This window comes from Halichoerus grypus, chromosome 3 (genome assembly GCF_964656455.1).
Source record: "Halichoerus grypus chromosome 3, mHalGry1.hap1.1, whole genome shotgun sequence".
NCBI classification, from domain to species: domain Eukaryota; kingdom Metazoa; phylum Chordata; class Mammalia; order Carnivora; family Phocidae; genus Halichoerus; species Halichoerus grypus.
Genome location: NC_135714.1, coordinates 124,254,559 through 124,280,991, shown reverse-complemented (window position 1 = coordinate 124,280,991; position 26,433 = coordinate 124,254,559). Strand labels below are relative to the sequence as shown.

General features: G+C 43.0%; 1 protein-coding gene across 6 annotated transcripts in view; it reads left to right on the top strand.

Annotated features, from left to right (window-relative positions):
* The window catches only part of ZNF827 (zinc finger protein 827), a 166,628-nt gene that overhangs the window by 77,371 nt on the left and 62,824 nt on the right, over positions 1–26,433 (top strand). For all 6 annotated transcript variants that reach the window (XM_036077784.2, XM_078069288.1, XM_036077792.2 and 3 more), the window contains exons 6-7: positions 11,470–11,709; positions 14,085–14,142. In XM_036077784.2, coding sequence (XP_035933677.1) covers positions 11,470–11,709; positions 14,085–14,142 — 298 coding nt within the window. The remainder of the gene's footprint in view (positions 1–11,469; positions 11,710–14,084; positions 14,143–26,433) is intronic.

Sequence of the window (26,433 nt, the reverse complement as noted above, 5' to 3'; positions counted from 1 at the left end):
TGCTACTTGTAAGTAGCTTTGATTTCAAAAACATTTGGAAGAGAAGGTTGAAACACAGCCAGAATACATCATGAGGATACCCATGCTCTCATGTCTCCAAGAACTAAGGGGAATTAAGAGCCCAGAGGGACCATTTTCCACCATCAGATGGTCTCACCCCCGGTCTAAGGATTCCCGCAAGCATGGTGCTAGGGACGGTGCCCTAGCAAAAGCAAACGGTCATTTATCACTGGCTCTAAGGAATTTGATTTCTGGCACAAGTATGTAAAGATTTCTTGGGTTTAAATGAACTCTGTACTTTAGTTCTCTCTTATCTTTCTACTTCTTCTTTATGGTCTTCCTTCTTTCTTCTTATTTTTGTTTGTTTTTTCTTTCACTTATTCATTTTTTCAACAAGTATTTATTGAGCTCCTACTATTTTCTAAGCCCTGCTTTAGGTCCTAAAGGAAACCTAGGGGAATAAAACAGTGCCCTCTCCTGCACAGGTCCTGCATTCTCTTCCCACCCCATCTGTTGCTACCCATACCTCCCTCCCTCACTCTAGTTAGTTAGTCCCTGGGTTAATATCTGTTGTTATGGGATGTTCTGCTCTCTGCACCATGCTTACCAGCCCTTCCCTGCCTGCTGGAAACATCAACCAATGGAAGAGAAATAGTCAAGGCTTCTCAACAGAGATAGCCTGGGGGCATGATTCAGTAATATTTAGTACCACCCAAGGAAAACATGTTAAACTTGTCTGTATATACTTATACCCTGGTACCATCTTTTAGTGGAAAATACTTAAAAGTTTAGAAAACTCTCAGCTATTGAGAGAAAACTCTTCACTTGCTCCTTCCTGTCTTTGGGTATTAGGGACTCTCTCTGTCCTTCTCCCTCCTCTTTGGGCATAAAGCAGTGACCAACTGATCACTTGACAGAGATGGACCTTGCTTTTTGGTTATTTTCATGTCAGCAGGAATTTTACTGAATCTTGCAAGGATTCTGTTTAAAACCTACACCCCCAACCAGCATTCAGGTTCAGAGAAGGATATGTAAAGGCCTATTAATCACAGCAGATGAGGTGGACAGGGCTTAGATTTATTAAATGGCAAAGGATAATAATGTTAAATAGATTTAAGGTTAGATCAGATGCTTTAATTGACCCTTTTTCTTTCTTTCTTTTTTTTTTTTTAATGTGAGACAAGTGAAGTGTATTCTGGACATTAGATGAAAAATAGGTTAATTTTTTAAAAATGAGATCATTTGGAATGTTACCAAATGGTGGACGTACAGTTTAAATGTGCCTCTTTAGCTAATTTCTAGTGAAATCATCAAATGAAAAGAAAACAAGATGATTGGGAGAGGTTTTACATTAACACTGGGACACTCAGAGGTCAGCAGATAATGACTGAGCCACTCCACGTCATCTGCTGGTTGGAGAAACTGATCTCCTGGAGCCCCCAGTGACCGAAAAATTTTCATTCTTGATTGTCATTGGACACAAGTGAAATTGTGCAGAATTTGTTTAGTGTGATGGACACATCCTGACTTGTGATCATCTTCTGCGTGACCAGGAGGGAGGGACTTCCTTTTCGTCACGTGAGCCTCCTGTGTCATCTAACACTAGGCAACATCAGACCCAGAATCGAGTCTAAAACTTGTGCTGCAACCATGGGCCCGGTTTGGTGGCCAATCTGAAAACACCAGCAAATGCCCAGCTGAGCTATCTCAGGCGAGGACCTGTTGCATTGCTTGCTGGTCTGGAGGATGCAAAGGCAAGTTTAAAAATCGACCAAAGGATAAAGCCTCAACTACTTTGCTCTGATGGAAAATAATGTTTCTTGGACCCCAGAAAGAGAACTTCCAGGGCTCACTAACTCTTTATTACCTTTAAAGTTCAAGTTCCATTTTTGAGGGCATATTTGTTCCTTGAAGATTCAGATAGAACACCTGGTACTCCTCATTGTAGGTTTTTGTTTTATTTTTAAAATATTTATTTATTTATTTGAGAGAGAGAGAGAGAGAGAGCATGAGCAGGGGTGGGGGAAAGGGAGAAGCAGACTCCCCACTGAACAAGGAGCCCTATGTGAGGCTTGATCCCAGGACCCTGAGATCCTGACCTGAACTGAAGGCAGACGCCTAACCAACTGAGCCACCCAGGCGCCCTGTAGGTTTTTAAAAACTTGATTCTAAGTGGACCCCCTGCTTACCTCTGTCTAGTGAACTGTGATTTCTAGTGTGCATAGCTAAATCTTCAGATGTTTGTGACTTCTCCTTCCTGAGTTGCCAGGTAGTATATGGTAGAGGGGAAATAACTCACAATTTTGGTGAGCCAATTCAAAAGGCCAATTCTGATAAAATGTCTTTGAAATTGTTTTAGGAATCGAAAGTGTGTGTGTGTGTGTGTGTGTGTGTGTGTGTGTGTGTGTGTACTGTAGGTCACTGTAGGGCTCTTCTGTTAGAATATACTGTTCTCAAAGATTCTTGTATATTATTAGAAGAACCAGAGTAAAATCTTCTGCCCCTCTGTTTTGTTTCACGGAGAGCATTTGCTCTCATTTTCCCCAGGAACAGATGAGCAGTGTGTCCATAGGGAGAGTAGGAAACTGATCAGAGCATGTGTTTTGCCTTTCTCTGGGGTGTGGAGCACCCATGGAAAAGCCACAGCCTTGGATTTTGTTCCTCAGAGCAGGAATGGGGAGCTTCTCCCTGCTGAGGCCTGCAGCACTCTCGGCATTGTGGAAATGAACCAAGGGCCACACCGTGGAGAAAAATGAAACTTAGGATGAACTAACCATGGAGAAGCCTATACTGATCTGGTCCCCTAAAGAAAGGAAAATTGTGTCAGGATGCTTGTGCTTGTGTTCCATGTGATCGCTACTTTAGAGAGACAGGGTAGGCTAAGAAAGAGGAAAGGAAGAATACCATTCAGCGTGTGAGACTTGGGTTCTTCATTCCCATATGAAGAGCGGGGCTAGGTTTCTCTCCACTTCACTGGGGACCCAGCTCCAGTCACAAGGTGAGGGCATGGCCGCCGGGCCAAGGCTGCCTCACTCCCACATTGCTTCTCTCTGAGGACAAAGAGTCCGATGGGTGGTGTCAGACTTCTGTGGAATAACATTTACACTTCGGCCTCCATCCTTGCCTCAGAGGCTCAGGGAGAGGCCTGGGGCTCCGTCTTTCCCCGAGCCACCAAGGAAACCCACCCCAACTCTTCAGTCCATTTTGATTTTGGCAAGGGCAAAGTCAAGCAAGAGAAAGCAAAGGCAGAGAGCGGCCGCCTTGATCAGACGCCCGCGGGTGCCAGGCGCTGCGATAGGATGCCACCGTGTGAGCTTATTTCTTGTCCCTGGTTGTTCCTTTCACTTCACCTGGGCCCCTTGCCCTGCACTGTTGTTCACAGAGTGTTAGTAATAAACCCACAGTCTACAGGAATCGGGTTTCACACCTGGACGGTGTTTTTAGGACCAGTGAGAACCCCGTATCTTTGAGGATGGCCAGCTGGAGATGAAAGATTTTTAATTTATCTAATTGACACGAATATCATTCTAAAAAGTGTACTGTTTCCACGTGGCATCATTGGTGTTGCTTCCACACGCATTCTTTGAAGCCTCTTGTTATTCTAAAATGCTAGTTCAGGGTCACGATCGTGAACCAGCTGGAGAGAGAAGGGGCAATTTTTATTGTCTGTATCAGTGCCATTGTCAATGTTTCATCCTTTCATATTTTGTTTTTTGGGTTTTTTTTTTTTAAAGATCTTATTTATTTATTTGACAGAAAGCACAAACGGGGGAGAGGGAAAGGGAGAAGCAGGCTCTCGCTGAGCAGGGAGCCTGATGCAGGACTCGATCCCAGGACCCCCCTGAGATCATGACCTGAGCCAAAGGCAGACGTTTACCCAACTAGCCACCCAGGCGCCCCTCCTGTTTTGTTTTTAAGTTCATAGCATGTATGAGTTCATAGCGTCTATGGCAGATCGAGGAATCAAGAGACAGACACGAGCATCACAAACGTGCCGTGTGCTGTGCTTCAGGTGACGCCTGTGACAAATACACATTAAGAATATCGAATGTGCCAGGCCCTGTGCGACATCTCGGGAGTGAAAGATGAATAAGAATCTCGCTCACCCCCGAGAGTTCGGTGCAGAGGGGAAAACGCGGGTGTGAATAATAATTGCAGCGCGCTCCAGGGTTTGCAGGGCTGAACGATCTAGAGGTAGGATAGAGCGGGGAGAGAGAGGGTCACTAGATGCAGATAAAGGAATGCTGCTCACAGAGGGAACACCTGAATACAGATGATACTTGAACAACACGGGTTGGAATTATGCGGGTCCGCTTCTGTGCGTCCACGGGATTTTCGGGTCCACCTAGACGTGGATTTTTTTCGATAACTACAGTACAGTGCCTCAAATGTCTCTTCCTTATGATTTTCTGACATTTTCTTTTCTTTAGCTTACTTTATTGTAAGAATACTGTTTGTGATACATACAACAGACAAAATATGCACTCATTGGCTGTTTATGTGATCATTCAGTCTTCTGGTCAGCAGTAGGCTATTATCAGTAGTTAAGTTTTGGGGGAGTCAAAAGTTACATGTGAATTTTCGACTGTGTCGGGGGAGGAGGGGTCACCACCCCTGACCCCCACATTGTTTAAGGGCCAGGTGTACTTTTGAAATCTGAACAGGATGTCACCGGGGTGTTTTAGAAGGGAATAGGGTGAGGAACAGCATGGCATGTTGAAGCTGCTGGAATACTGCAGTCTTGCAGGAGCACAGAGGCCTCTGGAGGCATGCTGAGGGATGATGCAGGGGGGTGGACCTGAGGCTTTACAGGGGACAGAAACTAAGGGAAGGAATCATCTAAGGGTGCAGGAGCCCAAGGGCAGTAATGCAGTGGGCCTCAACAGGCCTGGAGGCTAGAAGCAGGAGGCTTTCATGAAGGTACCTGGGGTGTCTCTCTCCTTCTCTCTGGGTTTGCATGAACACACCATGCTGGGCCACTCCCTTGCCTCCTCTCTTCCTCACTCTTTCTTCCTCCTCCGGTCTAAGAGTAGAGGTAACAGTCCCACCCCATCCGCTGCTCTCTACTCACCTTCCCTTGGATCTCACCACGTCCTCTGGAGTTGGATGACCTCCGGTCTGTGTGTCACTGGTGACTCCCCTCTTACTGCCCACAGCCATCCCGACCTGCACTTCCTGCAGGAATCCTAAGTACTTAGCCCAAACAGAACTGAAAATGTCCCTCCATATTTCTCCACCACCCAACTTTTCTGTCTTTCCTACTCCTATTGAGGGCGTCTCCCAAATCTCGAGGCTTACAAGTCATAGAATCATTTTTTTAATCACGCCACCCCATGCCATGTATGAACTTTCTTTGTAATTTCTCTCACATTGGTATCTTCATTTTTTATTCAGACTCCTAGACAGTCGCCTCCAGTTCCTCCCCATTCAACCTCTAGAATATCCTATGAATCTTCTATCCCCATGACCTTTAGTTCAGGCCCTCAGTGTCTCCTTGCTTGGATTACCACCATAAGCTCCTAACAAGTGCCCCCATTTCCACTTCCCCCCAGGCCTTCCAAGTGCCACTGCCAGGTTGGCCTTCTGAAGTGCATCCTGATCGTGCTCCTCCCCTGTGCAAACCTCCCAAACGCTGGCTCCTCGCTCACCCCGCCCCATTCTGTATAGGCTTCCGGGCCCCCACCGAAGACTCCACATTCTGCCCCTACCTACCTCTCCAGGTTTATTTCTCTGGAATATAATATGCCTCTCTTTGTTAAGCGGTTGTTCATTAGAGGATTTGACTTCAGCACCAAGGTTCCAACATGAAGAATTTTAAGGGAAGGGAGGGAGGGAAGGAGGGAGGGGGAAGGGGAGAGAAGGAAAGAAAGGAAGGGAGGGATGGCAGGGGAGTGAGGAAGGAGGGAAGGAAGGGGAGGGAGGCAGGAAGAACAGGAGGGAGGAAGGGGAAGAAAGAGAAAGGAGAGGGAGAGGAGGGAGGGAGGGAGGAAACTCTTGCCCTGGAGCCAGAAAATAGAAAGGTGGTTACTGTTCTGGGAAAAAGGGGGAATAGGGAGTTAGTGTTGAATGGGTAGAGCTTCAGTAGGGAAGATGAAAAATTCTGGAGATGGATGGAGATGATGGTACAACAATGTGAATATACTTAATGCCGCTGAACAGGACACTTAAAAATGACTAAAGTGATACATTTTACCACACACACAACTCTTGGACCTCTTGGCCAAACTGAGAGTATGAAAGTGAGAGGCGATTGAAGATGGGGGTGAGGGTATCTCGGAGACAACTGTGCTGTGCTCCCCCCCATTGCAGGGTGGCAGGGATGAGGGAAGGGGTACCGGCCTCACCCCAAATCTAGAGAGCACAGCTTATGGGACGCCCCCTGGGCGTTTGTGAGGTGTTTTCCTCAGTGGGGAGCCTCGTGCACTGGTGTCCCATGTCTCTGCCTGGGAAAGCTAGAGGGTGGGAAATGGCGAGCTGCTTTGGGGACTGCGTGTACAAGAAATCCTTCTGTGCTATGAGGGGGCTGAGCTTGTGCTGTTCATCCGGTCAAGTACAGAGGAGCTGTCAACCATGGCCCCAGTGTAGACCATTTTCCCACAGGAGGGCTAGTCTGGGTATGGCCTTAAATGCCTTCCAGTGGGGTCACCTAGATGATTGGTGTTTGCACAATGATAAAGGGGGATGGACAGGCAGATTCCTAGGGCAGTGGAGGGAATAAGGGACCCCAGACAAGAGGGAGTTCAGTCACATAAAGGGAACTTCAGGGGAAAGATCACTTCGAAATTAAAGATCTCTGAAGACCCCATGCTTGAATTCCATGAGAGAAATGCCTGCTGGCCTAAACAGGGTGAAACCATTCTAGAACGGGATAGCGAAGAGCTTTCCATCCTCTCTCCTTCCCTCCCTTCCCCCTGCTCCTCTAGCTCTTTTCTAGGGTCTGAAAAGACAGCTAGTGTGCTGGGGAGAAGGCAACGAGAGAGGGAGAAGGAGCCAATTCCCTCCCCCATGAAAGGCTACCTGTAGACCCTTCCAGGAAGGACTCCCTTCCAGGAAGGACTCCCCTCCCAGGAGGTGGAACTGTAGACTAACACGTGGATTGGACCTTCTGGATTCTGAATCAAGACCATTTTGCTGTTTAAAGGACCATATGGCTTTGTATTATCTAAGAATTATCAGGTTATGGGCCTGCCCGAGTTTTCACCCAGGGACGGTAGAGGGACTCTTCCTACAGGGCCGACTTAAAGACACAGTGGAATACAGAAGGAGAGTTGCTTTTATGTTTACACCCTGTGAGTCTCACTTACTCAAGGTGCCACTTCCATCTCTCAATTCTGGCCCTCCAGCCAAAGCAGCCAACATGATATTCCCTGAACACCCCAAGCAGACTACAATCCACCTTTTGTGCTTTGGTTCCTGGTCTTCCTTGACTCCTCTTCCCACACTGTATTTTAATTTTACCTCTTTTATTAGAGGACTGTTTATACTTGTCTGATCATTCATGTAGATTTAAAGTGCTTGGGGTCATGGGCCATGTCTTCTTTGCCTCTGTATCCCACATCTCCTCTGTCCTAGTACATAGTACCTAGTAGACATTTTTAAAATGATGGGATGACCAAATGACTGATGAATGAAATAATACTAATTGATAATTACTTATGTGTACTGTGTTCGCAAAAGTAGAAAAGACCATGTTGTGATATTCTCATGGCTTTTTCCCCTGCGGTTGCCAAGCAGAGTTTGAATCGGACTTATCTGATTTGCAAACCCACTCTTCCGATGCCACCAGGCATACACAGTGTTCTAAATGCTTCTAAAAGAGGAAATAATCGTCTTCTTATGGGCATTTGTAGTCATTTTTTTATTTTTTAAAAATGTACGTAAATGACAGAATATCTATATTGATCATAGAAAAATTACAAGATACAAATGAGCATTGCAATAAACAGTCACCTACAGCCCACCTCCCAGGCATAACTTTACTGTTAACACTGTCTCTCATCTTTTTCCACGTGCCAGTTTTTTTTCTTGGAATAGCGGTATAGGCCACTTGGGGTAAAATTAGTATTTGTCCTATTATTTTAGGAAGAGATTCTAAAAGGATTTATGATATGTGTGGAGAGGGAAGATGATGGAAAAGAGTAAACCCTGGATGGGTAGACATGTCCCTGGGTGTGGGAGTCAAAGCTAAGAGTGAGTGAAATGATTAATTCAACCACTGTTTTGTCAGGACACCTCAGGCAAAGGGGAGGGAGGACCATTGGGATCTCTGGCCGACTTAGGATCTGTTCCCAGATCAGCCTGCCTCCTGCCTCCTAGGCCAGCCTGTCCAGGCACCAGGCTGAGATATTGATTAATATGTGGGGGAGCCTTAAGCTAGAACTTAAGAGGAGCTTTTCTTTCTTATTTGCCTTGGGTTCTGATTAAATTTGGGGGAAGGGGGTTGAAAACCCAAGTGTAGCAAAAACTTCATAGCAGTGGTTTTCAGTTGGGGGATTTTGCCCCCAGAGGATATTGGCAACATCTGGAGTTATTCAAGGTTGTCACACCTGGAGGATGGGTGCTACTGAGATCTAGTAGGTGGAAACCAGGGATGTTGCTAACCATCCGACGATGCACAGCACAGCCTCCCCAAATAAAGGATCTAGCCCCAAATGTTAACAGTGCTGAGGTTAAGAAACCCTGCTTTAACAACAACAACAAAAAAAGGCAAGAGAACAGTTGGCAAATGTTTTCTTATATATTTCTTATATTATGTCTCACTTGTCCATTGAGATGTCAGCTTGAAAACTCTTCTCTGTGAGTCTGGAGTCTATCAGGTAGATTAAAAATGTTAAAGATTTTTATCAGTAATCAGTGTTTTGTGCATTTGTGAAAGGTCAAGAGTTGTCATAAGAAAGGACAGAAAGCACTTCATGTAAATCATACTTGAAATTATCCCAAGTAGCTTTCAAAACCTGATACCATTCAAGCCAGTGGTACACATAGCCAGATGATTTTTAACCTAGGGGCAAAGCTGGGGAAAGGAGATGGAAAAAGACAAAGATAATGGAGCTTCATTCTAGCTTTGCTCTTCGTATCATTGAAATTTTTTGTGGAATTAAGTGAATCCTTTTCAGTATGTTTTTGTGTTTGTCTTCAAGCCTTGGAATGACTTGCAGGGTTCAGAGACATCATTACATACCTGTGTCACTGACCCCGCTGTTTATTTTCCAAATGTTGCGTACTTTGAGGGAGCACAAAGAGGGAAATGTGTGTTGTGACTGCACCTATGGGTGAGGTAGCTAGAGGTCAGGGTGGCTGTCAGGTCATCAAATCCCTTAAGAGGTTGCAAGGGCTGCAGTCCATACTCCAGAAACAATCAGGTGGACTACAAATCAAGGCAAAGAAGCTAGGCATGTAACTTTGAAAGCTTCATATTCTTTTATTTTCTCTTTCTTTTTCTTTTCTTTTCTTTTTTTTTTTTAGCATGATTGAATCAACTTGGTTTTTATGAGCCTCACAGATAGGCGGAGAAACAACAGCTTGGCAGGAATAGGGAAAGGGGGAAGGGTTCTAAATTAAATATAACAGTTGCTTGGCAGTTTAGTTGCTGACAAACAAGTCATTTACCATGAAAACCATGTGTAATATGTCGGGAAGGAGAAAAGAACAATTAGCCCACTTCTTATATAGCTTTTATTGACAGCACTATATTAATCGTAATCATTTAATTCAAAGTGCTCTTCCGTCTTCTTTACTACAACTCAATAAACTACACATATACTTGGTTCCCACCCTGTCTCCTGCTTTGTAAGGAACGCATAGTTTTCTCTAACCACCCAGCTTACAGCAATGAGGTTCCCCTTTCACATCTGTCCAGTCTGCTCCCTACTGCTTCTTATTGCTATATCCATCCATCCATCACAAATTACCACCAACTTGGTAACCTAAAACAACAGAAATTTATTCCCTCACAACCTGGAGGCCAGAAGTCTGAAATCTGAAGGCTCTAGGGGAGCCCCTTTCTTTACCTCTCCCAGTTTCTGGTAGCTCTGGGAAATCCTTAGCCGGTGGCCACCATGACTCCAGTTTCTTGTCTTGCTCCGGTCAGGGTGCTATAACAGAATCCATTGACTGGGTGGCTTATTAATGACAAAAATGTATTTCTCACAGATCTGGAGGCTGGCAAGTCCAAAATCAAAGAGCCCAAATATTTGCTGTCTGGGAGCTCTCTGGGGTCTTTTTTATAGGGGCACTAATCCATTCCTGAGGGCTCCATCCTCATGACTAATCACCTCAAATATTATTACATTGGGTATGAAGTTTCAGCGTATTAATTTTGGGACAGAGGGTGGAACACATATTCAGTCCTGTTTTCACGCGCCCTTCCCCTGTCGTCCTTATCTATCTATTCTAGGGACACTTATCATTGGTTTTAGGGCTTACCTGGGTAATCTAGAATGATCTCATCTTGAGATCCTTAACTGAATCACATCTGCAGATCACACTTTTTCCAAATAAGGTGACATTCACACGTTCTTGGGGTTAGGACATAGACAGATTTTGAGGGGTGACCATTCAACCCACTATTCTCTCTATGTCCTCTTTTTTTTTTTTTTTCCAGAATGCTGAGTACACTATAGTTACTAATAAATGCTTATTGATTTGAAAGTGTGCTCATTTTAAAGTGACCCAAATTAATGGCCAGGCTGATTGCCCCACCTTGTTTCAAAGATGCTCTGTCATTAGCTCTACAGAATGCATGGACATAAAGACAGTCCGACTTTGCAAGGCGAATGTATGTTTCAGACTAAAGATCAAACATCTAACAGTCACACCTAAAGCAACAACGGCCTGTAAGATTGCTGTTTTTCTAAGCATTGGTCCTTGGGCTGCAATTAACTTCCTAGGTGGTCTTGAGGATTACTAGCTCCCAGCAAGGTATAAATGTCTCAGTTGAATTGACCCTGTTTACCCTTTATTAATTTAGGTGCCCTAGAAGAGAGAGAGAAAAAAACTGATCAGAGCTTTAAAAATAGAGGGAGACAATCGTCATATTAAAATGTTCGCTTTGATTTGATTCGCTGAAATTGAGTAAGTTCTGAAACAAGGACAGACGTTCACCGTGTTCTCCGTTAGTTCTGGAAGCAGCTTAGCAGAGAGCATGGAGCACATGGGGGAGTGCCCGGGAGACCCTGGTCACCAGACCCCTAGTGCTAGATTCAGAGACCTAGCTGGGCCTGGATCTGCTGCCACGGGTGTGGCCTTGGGCAAGTCACCTACTTTGTCTGGGCTTCAGTTCCCTACCTTTTCAGGAAAGCAGGTGGGCTGAACTAGTAGTTTTTCCATCTGTGTGCCCCTGTGCTGTGGCACTCTTCTCACCTGCTCCCAGACATGATCCTCGTGGTTCTCTCTGTGATTAGAAACTGGGTTTGGTTCAGAATTTTAAAACCGTGGTGTTCTGGTTTCTCCTCGTTCACCTGCTTGCAGCGGAGAGCTACAAGGAAACTCAGATGGTGAAGATTAAAGAGGAGCCCATGGAGGTTGACATCCAGGACTCGCATGTCTCGGTATCACCCAGCCGGAATGTTGGCTATAGCACTTTAATCGGGCGAGAGAAAACCGAACCCTTACAGAAGATGCCAGAGGGCAGAGTGCCCCCAGAGAGAAACCTCTTCAGTCAGGATATCTCTGTGAAGATGGCTTCCGAGCTTCTCTTTCAACTGTCAGGTACGTTTCTGTGCAGAAAAATGTCAATAATTGGGAATAATTGGAAGGAAAGCCACTCTAACAAAGTAAAAACACCCGCATTATAGGATTTTTCAGGCAGAAATCAATTTTGTTACTTTAACATGCATACTGCCACTCAAACTAACAGTTAATAAAATGTTGCCAAGTGGAACTCCTGCCAAACTTTCTTTAATAAATAGTTAAGAATGATTTGAAATTAGAACTCTATTCAATTCTGTGCAAATGATCCCTGTTGACTAGGCTAAACATCTCACCTCTACTTTTGCTTAGGCTGTTGATCTGATTAACAGCCTTTTTTCTTTTTTTCTAATGTTCAAAAGATAAACTTCAATTTACTCCAACAGTGACTGAATTACCATGAATTCCAAATTAGTGTGGTTTGAATTAAGATTTTACTGTATCTTGCCAAAAAAAAATCAAGGAAAGGGAGAAGATGAAAATGGGAGGACTCTTGCCAACTATCCCCTTGCAGAGCATTGTTCTGTAAACCAATTGTTTCTACTTTGAATACTTGGAATTCACAGGTGTAGGAATTACCAGCTCAGCTAAGAGTCTTGATAGAACAGTTGAGGGTCCTCTTGGTTACCTTTGTTAACTCTTTCAAGCTGCATAGTGTTTGTCCTTAACAAATTTAACATGCTGTTATTATCTGAACGTGATTGAGATTGAAGGTATATACACATATAAGATTCAGATTCATATGAAATACACACAGCTTGTCCGTACTCAAGCATTGGCCTACATATGGAAGTTCATGCATCAGTAAAGTTTGTTACTAATGTATGATAACCTCTCTTTTGTTATGGATAACATATTCAAAATGCCATGAGATGCCTCATTATTTAAGTATTCACTTGCTTTCCCTGCTAAGAAAAATATCAGGGAAAAGAAGCTAGAATCTGCATACCATCATGATGGTTCACCTTCTTGTTGGCCTGGTGACACACCCCAGAGCTTGAAACTATCAGTTGTTCCTGAAAACGGTGGCCTCCTAATACTCAAACAAGGATTGTTCTTTGTGCAAAGCCCTGTAGTAATGGAAATAGTTAATTCCGTAAATTTCACAGGCTACGTGGATCTTTGCAAGCTCCCCAAAGCTCCAAATCCTACAAGATGCTTTAAAAAAAAAAAAAAGAAAGAAAGAAAAGAAAAGAGGCTGAAAGCATATCTAAAAACAATATAACTTTGAAAATTACTTAGCAGTTAAAATTTGCAAAAGTGAGGCCAGGGTGGTTCTTTTCAGAAAGTCTCTGTCTCTCACAGTACATTATCGCTGTCTGCTGTCAGTGACAAACTTTGTGTCTGAGAGTTCTTACCCTGGCATGGTCACTTACTGCCTGGGTGACCTCAGGCAAGTCTTTTAGCCCCAATTTCCTGCTCTCTGAAAGAATACTGCCTCTGAATCCAAATTCAGCCTCGTTGTCACTGTCGAGGGGACAGAAAGCAACCGTCCACACCAACTTGCATGCAGCCATTTCAGACTAGTGTTAACAAAGTACTGGGCTGATGTTGGAAGCCTTTCGTTTTTCCAGATATCTGTTTAAATTTGTTCAGAAATCCCTAAAATCAGGAGTTTTTTGCTTGCCCTGCCGTGGAAATCTGAAACCCTGGTGAAGTTGGCCAGGTTTTCTCTGCATGCTGAAGCCATTGAGAGCTGTAATAGTCAGGGCAGAATCCTCACATTTGAACTGGATTGGGGAAGGCCGGAGTTCAACTTTTGTGTTCTTGAAAGCTAATTAAATAATTTCTGACAGCTGGTAGATACAGACCTCAAGACAGAGTAAGGGAGGGTTTACCTCTGTTTGTCTAATGATATTTTTTTTGTCCCTGGTGACATTTATCAGAATAAGCGCTCGATGACTGCAGAACTCAGGGGTCTTACGGCTGTTTTTGTATCTCCTCTCACAAAGGGGCCTGACAATACAGAATGCTTAAAGGTTGTCATCAAAGTCAGAAGCGGAACAGTTGCAACAACCGCAATTTTCATGCTGAATCAGAGGAGAGCAGAAATTTTCAGCCGGGGAAAGATGTGGTAGAAATAACGGGTTCTGGGCACATCTCTGTGTGCATATGTGTACTTATTAAGGCCTCATTAAAATCAGACAACACACTTGAAATTTGTCAGTGATTGTTTCCCTTTGGTTTTTACTAAAATGTTTTTGTGGATGCTGTCTATATGCTTTTAATGATTGTCTTTACAAATAAGCCAGAGAGGGTTTGAATATATAAAAAGGAAACCAAAAGAAAACCACAAGAGAGAAAAAGAAATGTTGAGGGAGTTTCTGTTTAAGCCTTAGAGACACAGATTGAATAAGAACAACCTAAAAGGGATGTTTCATTCTTTCTTCTTACAGAAAAAGTGAGCAAAGAGCACAATCACACAAAAGAAAACACCATTCGGACAACCACCAGGTAGGCCATTTTATGTGGGGGGGGTGGGTGGGGGGCGTCCCCTTAGAGTGCCCCCTGTGTGGGCCCTCAGGCCCCAATCACGTGTTGCGTATTGTTCCCCAAACTATTTTCTCCCGCTGGGTTCAAAGGAGTCATGCCTTTTGCCCCCAGTTTGTGTTAGACATTTTGTGGGAACAATACAGAAAGCAAGAGCGCCAAGGGGGAAGACCACTAATATTTATCAAACATCTAATAGCTGTTACTTGGCCGGAGAATTTTCCAGATGTTCTTATTTTTTATTCCTTTATAATAGTTTTGTGAAGTAGGTCATGTTATTATTCTCTTTGCAGAAGTTTCTTGACTTGGGAGTTTAAACAGGTGGCACAACTGGGATCGGGAGCTGGGTCCGTATCTCAGGAGGGCTTCACCCAGGCAGGAGACCAAGGTTCTTACTGCAGCTGTGTTCCTGAGTAGCTCCACAGGTGTGGACGGATCACTGGTCATCAAGGATATCCCAACTTTTTGCCTCACGGCACTGTTAGGAGGACAGAACACTTTAAAGCGAGAGAAAATGCTTTAAAAGGCTGCAGGAAAACCTTTGTCATTAACAGCTGTAGATAAGGATGCTGTACATTTGCCAAAGGCAGCTTGAGGAGGTCAGCCAGGGTGGGCTGCCCATCCGTTTGCCAGATGGAAGGAGGAGGACCGGCCCGTGCGGCCACTCATCCCCAGCCTGGAAGGCCATCCAGACCGCAGCTGTGGTATGCACACTCCACTAGCGTATACCCCACCGCTGTGAAAAAAGCACCCCGGGGGAGATAGGAGCTCTAGCTTTCAAGGACCGTCCCCACCCTCAGACCACCCTCCAGTCCCTGAGTTAGCCCCAGATGCAGGCTTTACCAGACGAAATAGAAACAGGGAGAACGAGATGTGAGCTCCCGAGAAGGCTTTATATCAAGGAACTAAGCTTTCCCGAGCAAACTTAGATTCGATTCTTCCTAATGGGAGCATTTGACTAGTTTGGTATTTTTCATTCTTGCAACGAAAGATAAATGATGTTTTTCTTTTTTGAGGTGGTATGAGTGGACCTCAGAGCATCATCAGGCACGTGAACAGTGCTCATCTGAACCTTAACCCGAGTTGGTTTTTTTCTTTTTAATTTTATGAATTGGAATTTGGGATATCAAATGTCAAACAGTAATTAAAACAGAGCCAGCTGGCCTCACACAAAGTTCCTATAGTATTAGGAAAATGAAACCTGCTATAACAGAACAGAAGAGCGGTACCAGCCTTGTCTCTGTGTATTAAGTACACAGATGGAAAATGGGTCTTGCGATCTGGGCTGCACACTGTTTTGGGAAATGGGTCTGGGGACTGGGCGGGTTATTTGTCTATTAAGTTGGATGCCCGAATTGGCGATGTTACCTACTACAGATGCCAGTGGACCTTCCACATGTAATCTTAAGACTATTTAGTATCTATGCTTGTGTTCATGGGTCTGAGCACATGAAATTGTCCTGATTGGGAGACCATGAAAGACAGCAGATTAAAAATAATAAATGTTAATTTTAATTTGCTTCCATAAGTTTCTTGAAGTGTCCCGGGTCAGGTTCCCTAGACGCAGAGCCTGAGACAGGGATTCCTGTGAAGGGGCTTTATTGAGGGAGTGCTCTCAGAGGACTCTGCTGGGAAATGAAGGGGGCAGGAGAGGGGAGAGGAAGTTGTGGAGCAAGGACGTAGTTTTGGCTGGATTCCAGCTTTAGCTCCATCCCACGGAGAATTCTGGAGCATGAATTGCACCACAGGGTAAATCCTGCCTGGAGGCAAAGGGGCCGGGTCTTTGGACCCCCATGCTATTCACTAGCTTCGGGTCACCCCCAGCAGGGGATATGGAGACTTCTAGTTGCAGGGGCTCCAAAGGTGAAGGCAGTTCTTGCTCACCGTTCACAGCCAGCACCCCAGCCACTCGCTCACTCGCTCGCTTGCTTGCTCGTGGTGAGCGCGCTAATGCAGTAAAGGAGTTCTGGGCAGGACCCGACAGCACCCCCTGTGGTGGTTTTCTGCTGGATCTTTAAGATCACATAGTAATACTTATATAACAGAAAGGTATGCTACGAAGCCATGTTATTTTATGCTTTTCAGGTGGAAGAGTTTGACCCCAGTACGGTGCTGCGGAAGACTAAGAGGAGGTTTGAACTAGCCCCAAACGAGTGAAATGCGTCTCATAGCCTAAATTGCCTTGGCTGGAGCTAGAACATAATTATAGGATAGAAGAGAAATTTTTTTAGCCATTTGGCAAAAATGAGGCAATCTTTAAATTCTTCTCTTGCTGGGAGATTATGAGTAAGAAGAAATCCAAATCAGATTTTTTGCCCAAAGCAGAAGAAGAGGTGCTTGCTGTGAGCCCCCAACGTGGTACAGTGTTCATAAAGCAGTGTTACAGAATTCTGGGTTTATTCTCCTTCTGTAGAATCCTTGGTGTGTTTTTATTCTTCCTTTGAGTAGCAACTTGTTCAATTAGCCTCTCCTCAAACAGATCTCTTTTTTACCTTCTCACCTCATTACTTCAGGTGGAATAGAATCAAGCGGCTTCATGCCAAGAAATCCTCTTTAACCTCAGTTAACTGATAGCAGGGACAGGAAAAAAAAAAAATGCTTCTCTTTTTTGATTCCTGTTTTAGAAGGAACTCTTATTTTGTATGCACAAGGTCAGCTCAGGGGGCTTAGGTTTTAAGGTAGGATTTTCGATACTTTCCAAAAGATTGACATCAAGCCTCCGAATTTCCTTCTCTCTGGATCTTCAGGTACTTAGTGGGATCTTCTAGGTGTTCCAGAAGAAGCTGGCTGTCCAGAATAATGGCTCATGTTTGCAGTCAGGTTCAGAATCTGCCATGTTTGAGAGTTGCTAGGTACACTAAAGATAGTTTAATTCTGAAGGGCAGGCCTTGGTACGCTGGCCGCAGCACTGTCCTGGGGTCAAACTCTTCCAGATGCCAGGGGGTGTCTGAGCTCCTACACTCAGTGAGATCTCCTGCCCCTAGAGTCTGGATATCCAGGGGGCCAAGAGCAGAGAAGAGATGTGCAGTCCTGGAAGAAAGCACCTGATTCTCTCTCCCTGTCCTGTATAAACCCACAACTTTCTCCACAGTTGTTTGTCATTTTTTGGTCTTGACTCTCATTCCAACCACAAGAGCTAAGGAAAAGTGTAGCGGCCTAGGAAGAAACACTGTAGCTTGGCATTCCAGTATGTGTTTACCAACGAGAGGAGACGTGGGGTGCGGATATTCCATGCCTGGGCCCCAGGAGAGCATGGAGGATGTGTGTACAGCTCACCATCCATCCCATACAGGCTGATAGTTGCACTTTCCTCCTCGTCAAATCCTTTCCATTGGCAATTCTGCTGTTTGTTAATATCTCTATTATAAGATGGGCAGATATGGAGAGAGAAAAAGATGTTAGACAGTGTTCCTTGTTAGCAATTTAAAAAAAAAAAAGGTTTAGGTGAGGCTAAAGGTTGAAACAAGTAACTAGCAAGTTTCTGGATCATTGACTCTCTACCTCATTTAAAAATTAAAAACAAAAAAAAACTCTTTCAGTGGAAAATTTCAAACATATACAAAAGTAGAGAAAGTACCCATCATTCATTCTGAACAATGATCATCTCATGACCCTTGTTGAGAGGTCCCCTCCTTTTGTTCTCCCTCCCCCTAAATTATTTTAAACAAATCCCGGACATCATTTTAAGAACTTGTTTGAGAATGCTTTTTCTTTCACCCCAAGAACTGAGACTCAGCTGCTTAGATTAGTATCACCTTCCCAAAAGTTAAGGAGAAAAACAGTCTACCAAAGTGCACTGTGTAGCCAGGCAGAGAAATCAATCTACTTAACAACTGGAATGATTGGATCATGTGGTCCTGCTCACCAATGCCTTGATCTTAACCCTTCCACCCTTGTTTGTGCCCTCATAGGGGCACCTCCACTGAATCAGTCCTTTAGTTGGAACTTCACTGTAAATGTTAAAACAGCAGTTCTTTTGCCTGTTTAACCTCAGAGTCTAGCAAATTCAGTCTAAGTGTAAAGAAGGCTGCATCTCCTTTGAGATGGTGTGTGGACAGAGTGTTCTTAATGCCATTCCACCTGATAAATGAGATGAGGAGACAGTCCAGCCAGACCCAGGAGAACAGAAGGACTGAACACTTAAGAGACTAATAAAAATCCTGATTTTTTTATTTCCTTTCCTAGCACAAGCCTAGTTTCTGCAGAGAATAGATACCCAGCTAATATGATCATTTGTTGATGAAAATATATGAGGCATGATATCATAACCAGATCCCAAAGTTTAATGGAATAACAAGAAGATCTACATCTTCTGACATGGACCATCACCCTGCCAGATGCTGGATAAGATCGAAATAGGAAAATGGAACCCTAGAGTAAGAATCAGATAGCTCCTGGCAGGTGAATTGGACATGCTCAATGTTGTGTAACACCATGAACGCCAAACAATGGCTGCCAAGAACCCTTTCTTGGTTATTTGTTCTCTCTTTTGCCCATTAATAATTCAGTGTCCATGGGGATATAAGATTGCAGGCCTTAAGAAAAACTTCTCACACCTGGCTTGCTTTATTCCAAAAGTAAGGAAGTGTTTACCCGAATTGTCCTTTTCCCCATTACAAGACAAAAAGCAGAAGTGGGAAAATCAGAGAAAGGTAGACTCACAGCACGCCGTGCCAGCCAACATTTAATTTGCCCAATTTTCTGAACTTGAAATGAGGGCTTTTTGTTATGATTTAGGTAATGGCACTTACAGTGCTCACTAAAAGACGTATGCACTTGGAAGTGTCCAATATAGAATTTTCCTGTGTGATCGTTTGTATGCTTGTCCTTAAATATTTATGATTCAGTAATAGAAATTGCACACATTTGGAAAAACATCAATTTGTACAATTTCCTCTTTTCATTTTTTGGAAGGCCAAAGAGAATAATGCTCTGTTACCTTAAAAAGTAAAAGATTACTTACAAAGAACATTGGATTAGACAAAAGCAATTAAGAAAATAAACAAGAAACAGAGCACATGAAATTGGTGATTTTTGAGTAGCTCTCCACATATTCTCATTACCCATTAAATTTTAGGACTTTAAAATTAAATGCATTGAGATTCCATTTCTAAAAAATGGAAATTGCAACTAATTTCATGGAGTCCCTTCAGTTAAGGCATTCGGTGCTATTTTTGGTGAAGTCAAGGCTCTCGGAGAGCCATATGGTGCCATTGCAAATTTTAAGACATCTTTCCTCAAGATACTGCCATCTACTGGAATACTGTCACAATAAATACATAAATCTTTAATATCTGTGATTAAGCAGGCCCCCCTAGATGTGGTACCTTTGTGCAGTGCACAACCTGCACCACTGTCTGCAGCTGCTCTGACACAAATGTTGACTTGAGTGTCTTTTCATTGGCAATACATCCTTTTCAACTTACCTTTTGAGTTTTCAGTTTTCAAAGAAATTAAACTCATCCTTGAAAACAGTAGGGTTGGGACGCCTGGGTGGCTCAGTCGGTTAAGCGTCTGCCTTCAGCTCAGGTCATGATCCCAGGGTCCTGGGATCGAGTCCCACATCGGGCTCCCTGCTCAGCGTGGAGTCTGCTTCTCCCTCTGCCTGCCGCTCCCCATGCTTGTACTCTCTCTGACAAATAAATATTTAAAAAAAAAAAAAAAAAAAAAAAGAAAACAGTAGGGTTTTTTGTTTGTTTGTTTGTTTTCTCTACATATAGCCTGAAATTATTCTGTCCATTGCTGCCACTTGGGTTTTTTTCCTTCTTATTTCACCAGACCTTTCTCAGTACTTTTTATTCCTGCACTCCATTGTCCTGTAAGTATCACCCCTGCCATTTTTCTTTCCATCTGTGATGCCCATCTTGAACTGTTACAGTTGAAACAATATGCCTCCAGAACCATTTGGTATTGTGTTATTGTAAAGAGACAAGTTTAAGTCTCCCTTTGAGGATCTAAAGAGGGCTGTGCCTTTTCTTCATTTCCCACGAGCTCTACTGTCTTTCCTTCTACCGGCTTGCAACAGTGGTCCATCTTGTTTGTGTAACTCAGAATAGCCAGGGATGAAGTATAAATGTGTCAGTCTCTCTAAGTAGACAACTAGCTTTCTCCCTTAGCCACCTTTGACAAGTTATGTAGGGGTGACATGACCAAAAGGTGTATGTGGTTTAGGTGCTAGCTCCATCCTGTTCTTCTTATCTGGGATTATCTCTCAAGAGTGTCTCCATGGTTGTTACTAGAAGCATATCAGATATAGAAGGGTTGACCTCTGTTGAGGAGTAAAAAGCCCTCTTGGGTGATGCAGCAGGCCAGGGAGCATCCACATTTCACCGGCGTCACCTACAGCTTCCACAGGACAGAGTCTTATGTCACTGCAGGGAAGACTGAGTTCATCTGTTCCCGGCTCACCTCAGCCGAAAGCCCATCGTCCTTGTTTATGCATAAAGTCAGAGTCCCGTGGGAGATCCAGGTCCCTCACAAGCTGACATTTCGTGGATCCGGACATGCAGGTTCACTTCCGTGGCCTGCGGTTGGCTCCGGCTCCCCGGGTCTGGCCTCCCTGCCACAGCAGCCCTTCACAAGGCCTGGCATTGTGCTCCTTGTCCTGAGAAGTTTCCTGGCCCCACAGTGGATGAATGCTCGAGTTGCAGCAGCAGGAATTGTTCCTTGAAAACTTGGTGTTAGCTTGTACAGACTGGCCCGCCTCTGAGAGAACCCTAAATAGAAGGTGTTTGTGCTGTTGAAAGAAGAAAAAAAAAAAAAAATTACCAATATATATTTCTTCGTAAGATCTCTATTGTTTTTTAATATTTTCAACAGCCCCTCCCTTCCATAGCTTTTGGCCTTTCTCCAGCTGAAGTTGACCAATCCTGGTGGAATCCTAATTTACATACAGTTGTGCCCGCCTAGGTCTTAACACTGCTTTGGAATTGTATCATCCCTCAGCTTACTCTTTAAAAGACTAAGTCTCTTTAAAAATAAAGGATCCTACACTGTAAAACTTAGTCTTTTTTTAAGTTTTTAAAAATAACTTTTATTGGTGGAGAATATAGGAGAACATAAAGAAGAAAAAAAAAAATCATTTATAATCAATCCTGCTACTTAGAGACAGCCACTGCTAAGTTGGCGGTGGGGGGTTCTCCTGGCTGAATTTTTGTTTGTTTATATATGTATACTTTCCTATAAAAATTGGATCCTACTATATATACAGTTTTGCAGGCTTCCCTTTTCACCTAGTGATATACTAAGAACTTCTTTCCATATCAATAAACATAACTCAGTATTATTCTTTTAATGTTTACATAGCATTTGATGTTTGCATGTGTCATAATGTATTTAATCAGTCCCCTGTTATTTGCTATCAAGGGTTTTGTTTTGTTTTGTTTTATTTTCCCAAGTTGTTGCTAATATAAACAAACCGGGGATAAATTGACTTGAAAAAAAAAAGCATTCACAGTTTTCAGGCTTTTGCATGATTTGTCTAATGGACTTTCGAAAAAGCTGAATCTATAATTCCACCAGAAGCTAATAGGAGATAGAGAGAGAAAATATTTCAAAGATCTTGTGCTTTATCATTAAAAAAATTTTTTTTTACCAATTGGGAGGTTATAAATTCTATTTTATAGTTAAAATCTTTTTATTTATTGATTCTTAGTGATGCCAAGCATTTTGTTCATAGGGAGGCATTTGTATTTGTTCTTTTGTATATTTTCTTTTACTGCCATTTATTCTTCTCTTTGGTGGTTTGTCTGGGTTGGAATTTTCATTTGATTGTTGTTATTGATTTTTTTTATTATGAAAAATTTCAAAACACAGTAGAAGGAATAATGAAATAAACCACCACGTTCCCATCACCCACTGAGAAAACATTTGCCACGCTTTACTTCATGACCCTTTTCTTCCTTCCAATTTAAATCACATCCCAGGGTGCCTGGGTGGCTCAGATGGTTATGCGGCTGCCTTCGGCTCAGGTCATGATCCCAGGGTCCTGGGATCGAGTTCTGCATTGGGCTCCCTGCTCAGCCTCCTTCTCCCTCCCTCTGCTGGTCCCCCTGCTTGTGTTCTTTTGCTCTCGCTTTCAAATAAATAAATAAAATCTTTAAAAAATATATTTAAATCACATCCCAGACATCATAACATTCACTCTCAGATTCTTTGATATATATCTCTAAAAAATAAGCATGTTTTCCACAATGCCATTGTACATCGTACAGAATCAACAACACATTTGAGTGTTTGTAATTGCTAAGAAGGTTCTGTTTGATCAGCACCAGCCAAGTATGCGGTCATATCAATGGACTAGGAGGAGGAGACACAGCTTTCTTGTCAACTCTGAAAATTAAAGATGAAAATCTGGTGCCCATATGAGTAGTAGAATGACCTTGGTTCTCCATCTGCCCACAAGCCCCATTTAGAAACCCACTGAGTCTGCAGTGCCAGCCTCAATTTGTAGATAAATGTCCTGGCTGCCAATGTATAGTGATTAATTCACGTTTTATTCAGTACAGTCCTTTCTTTGAAAATGTGTGCACCCAACATGATCAACGACTGGGTTTCTAGGCCTGCCCATTGGGATTGTAGGTGGTCTCCTCTGTTGTGTCCCTTTCAAGCTCGCATAGGGAACTTGCTGTTGTGGATGGTTAGAGTTGTCTTTAGGTCAGAGGCTTTTGCAATCAGTTTTAGTCTTGAGCACTCTTCCCCACGCCCATGTTCAAATTCTTGTATTAAAATACATTAAAATCATTCAAGAATAGGGGGTCCTTATTTCTGTGGTGTTGCAAAGAGAAGGGCAGTTAAAACTGCTTTCTTTCATTATAGTTGATTACCTTTTTAACAGACTGCTAGAATGTTCATAGGAAAAGTGGCACTGACTGCTGTACCTAAAATGTTAATATCTGGGCCCGTTTCAGAAGAAGCAGCTAATCTCCCGTCCAAAATGAAATTGAGGGCCCAAGCTGGAAGTTGGGAGGACCACATACAGTTGAAGTTGACGAAGAGTGATTGCTATACCATAGCAAAATGACCTAACCAGGGTTTTGTAAAGTACTAAAAATTCTTTAAAAAAAAAACAAACTGCTTTTTAAAAAAAATTTTTTTTTAATTTTTTTTTAAGATTTTATTTATCTATTTGAGAGAGAGAGCACAAGTAGGGGAGAGGGGCAGAGGAAGAGGGAGAAGCAGGCTCCACACTGAGCAGGGAGCCCGACATGGGGTTCGATCCCAGGACCCTGGGATCATGACCTGAGCTGAAGGCAGACGCTTAATGACTGAGCCACCCAGGCGTCCCAGTCCTAAAAATTCTTTTACAGAGATCTGTAGAACTGAGCATTTAATGTATTTCAAATACAATCATTTATAAATGTTACAAAACACATAGATACGTAAATATATAAAAAATATATTAAGCATCTATTATTCCATTTTAAATTATTAGCAAAGAAATTAATCAAGGCCAGTGATATTTGAGATAAAAAATAAGCACTTCCTAAAAATTCATGTGTTAATCATGACAATTAAGTTGAAAATGAAATAATGTTACTTGACCTTTTATAAAAAATGAAATATCAAAAATAGTGTGGTGATGTTTTGTTGTTCAGTTGTGGGCATATTTTCACACAAGCTACTTCAGCTTCTCAGAAAGTTTCTTCTGACCTTAAAGTATTTGAGGAAATGTTGAGAAGACAGTTATAACTAATCCAAATAGTTCCCCTATTCCTTATCTTAGAATAATCCCGTCTTTTGTATTTGATATGTGGGAAAAGCTTTAAAAAAAAACCAAACAAACAAAAAACACATTTTCGTTCTTCGGCAAGGATGGTCTTCTGTTTTTGTTAGCCAGGTCTAGGTTTTGTTCAAAGAAAACATTTCCAGTTTGTTGTCATTTCCTTTAGTGTCATTATCTATGCGTGGAGATTCCTGGTAACTTCCAGGAAGTTACCTGTATCCATTTCAGTCTGTCACATTCATATTCCACACAGGCAGAAAGTCCTTGAGCGAGAGTAGGATTTATTCTTGGAGTCACTTTGTTCTCTTGCCTATCTTTTCTTGAGGCTTCTGGAGACATGGAAGATTGTTTTTGCAGCCAGTGCTTCCTGTCACTTCAAGATGTTAATGTGGTGTGTCACTCTGGGGGTGTGTCTCAAGGTCGAAGTGATTCGGAGGTCAGAGTTTTAAAAAGACCAGTACAATGGTTTTAGATTAATATGTGGAATTTCAGTCCTTTAAAAATAACAGGATATATCGATACAGAAAACTCGTATTTTACTGACTTGAATTAATAGCTGGGACTTGGAGATTGAAGCAAACCCTGTAAACAGGGCCATCTGGTGAGGTGGCCCAGGGACTGGGGTCTGCTGGGGAGTGGGTAGCAGCTAGAGAGAGAGAAGACGTTGACCCCCACAGAATTTTCCACTCCAGAATGGGACTTCTGGCTCTCCTTTCACAATATATAACTTCTCAGAAATATCTGAGTCGGATCACTTATTCTTAAGATTTCCTTAAAATAAAACAAAACAAAACAAAAATTAACCCAGATGCTTTTGGCCTTATATTACACAGCTCCTGGAAAAAATCTTGAGGCCCTGTTAAGTTGTATGATACATAGCCGAATAGATAATCAAGTACTTTTACTTGAAAACACACCATCTTTTTTTATTCATTAAAGAAAAATTTGTAAATGTGCAAATGAAATCAGAATATCAATCAGCGTGGTTTGTCTGAAACTCTTACATTAATAGAATTTCATTCTACCCTGAAGTATATAGATCCTTATGGGTTCTGAGTAAAAACTCACTACAGAGCAAAGTCTCTTTCCCTTGTTTAATCTTTCTTTTCTGTTGGCCATTCCCAAGTTCAGCTCTAAGAGTTATTATTGTCTTTTAGAAGGGAAAAAATATATATTTCTTCTCCATTGCTCCTTTGAAATAGTTGTGTCATTACTTAAAGTACTTTTTCCTGGGGCACCTGGGTGGCTCAGTTGGTTAAGCATCTGCCTTCGGCTCAGGTCATGATCTCAGGGTCCTGGGATCGAGCCCCGCATCCGGCTCCCCGCTCAGCGGGGAGTCTGCTTCTCCCTCTCCATCTGTCCCCCCCATTCGTGCTTTCTCGCTCTCTCTCTCAAAAAAATAAATAAAATCTTAAAAAAATACTTTTCCAACTTTTTCTTATATACTGTATCCACCTTCTTTTCCTTTTCCTTCTTGTTTTATTTTGCTAGTGTCATCGACACGAGAATTCCTGTAACGCGTTGGTTTCAATGCTGGTGCACAGGGAGGGGTGGTTTCTAAGTAGATGGGCTTCTGTTCTGCATGAAACACGGTTCCCCGTTGGCACTCAGATGTTAAAGGTGGAAATATTTGTGCCACAGTCGGCACTTAGCAAAATGTATCACTATTTACAGCCATAATCTTTTATGAACTGTTTTATTATTTATTGTAAATCTTTCCTTCTTGCAGCCCCGTGCTGTTGACCCTATGGTTCATGCCGTCTGATGCCTGGAATTGTCCAGCCACTGTGACGGCGGTGCCCCCTTATCTTTTAACCCTTAGATTTTCTACAAGAGAAAAATGAAAATACACATTCAATGTTCATTGCACTTTTATCCAGAAAAGAAACTTGAATAGATAAACATTTTGTCTTTTCTAAGTAGCAAAAGGCAAGAAGAATAATGGGGGAGTCTATACGGGCAGCTTCCAGATGCTGCTTCTGAACATCTATATGCATTAACTAAGTCTTCCAGGTAGCCTGTCTCTGTCTGGGGCCCAAGGGGATATGCTGTGGCAGGTGGGGATTTTGTTAGATGAGGACAGGTGATGCCCTCTCCTATTGGCTGTTAGTTTCAACCTCCTCCATTACCAACTTTTCACCACAAATGTTAACCAGAAAGAAATCACTTTGTGACAGTTTTTCCCTTTTTCCACTTCTTCAGCTCACTTTCTGTTGGAGAGGCTTTTTCACAGTGAAATGACTAAAATTCAGGCAGCTGGGGAGTCTGGAAGCGAGAGCCATGCAGCAGTCACAAGCTGGCTGCATTTCTGGAAGAATTGGGGACCGACTAAGTGACTAGTTGAAGGACAGTACCAATGTGCTTTGGAGTCGAGCATATCAGAAAGTCTGTGTTTCATTTCTTGTTCTCCTCCCTGGGGAGATGCAGACCCGGTTCGTTCTGTGCCGGGCACGTCCTGGAGCTCCCCCTCTCTGCCCGCTTCTGCCACCACTGGCCATCCCTGCAGCGTGAACGCAGTGCCGGTGTTGTCC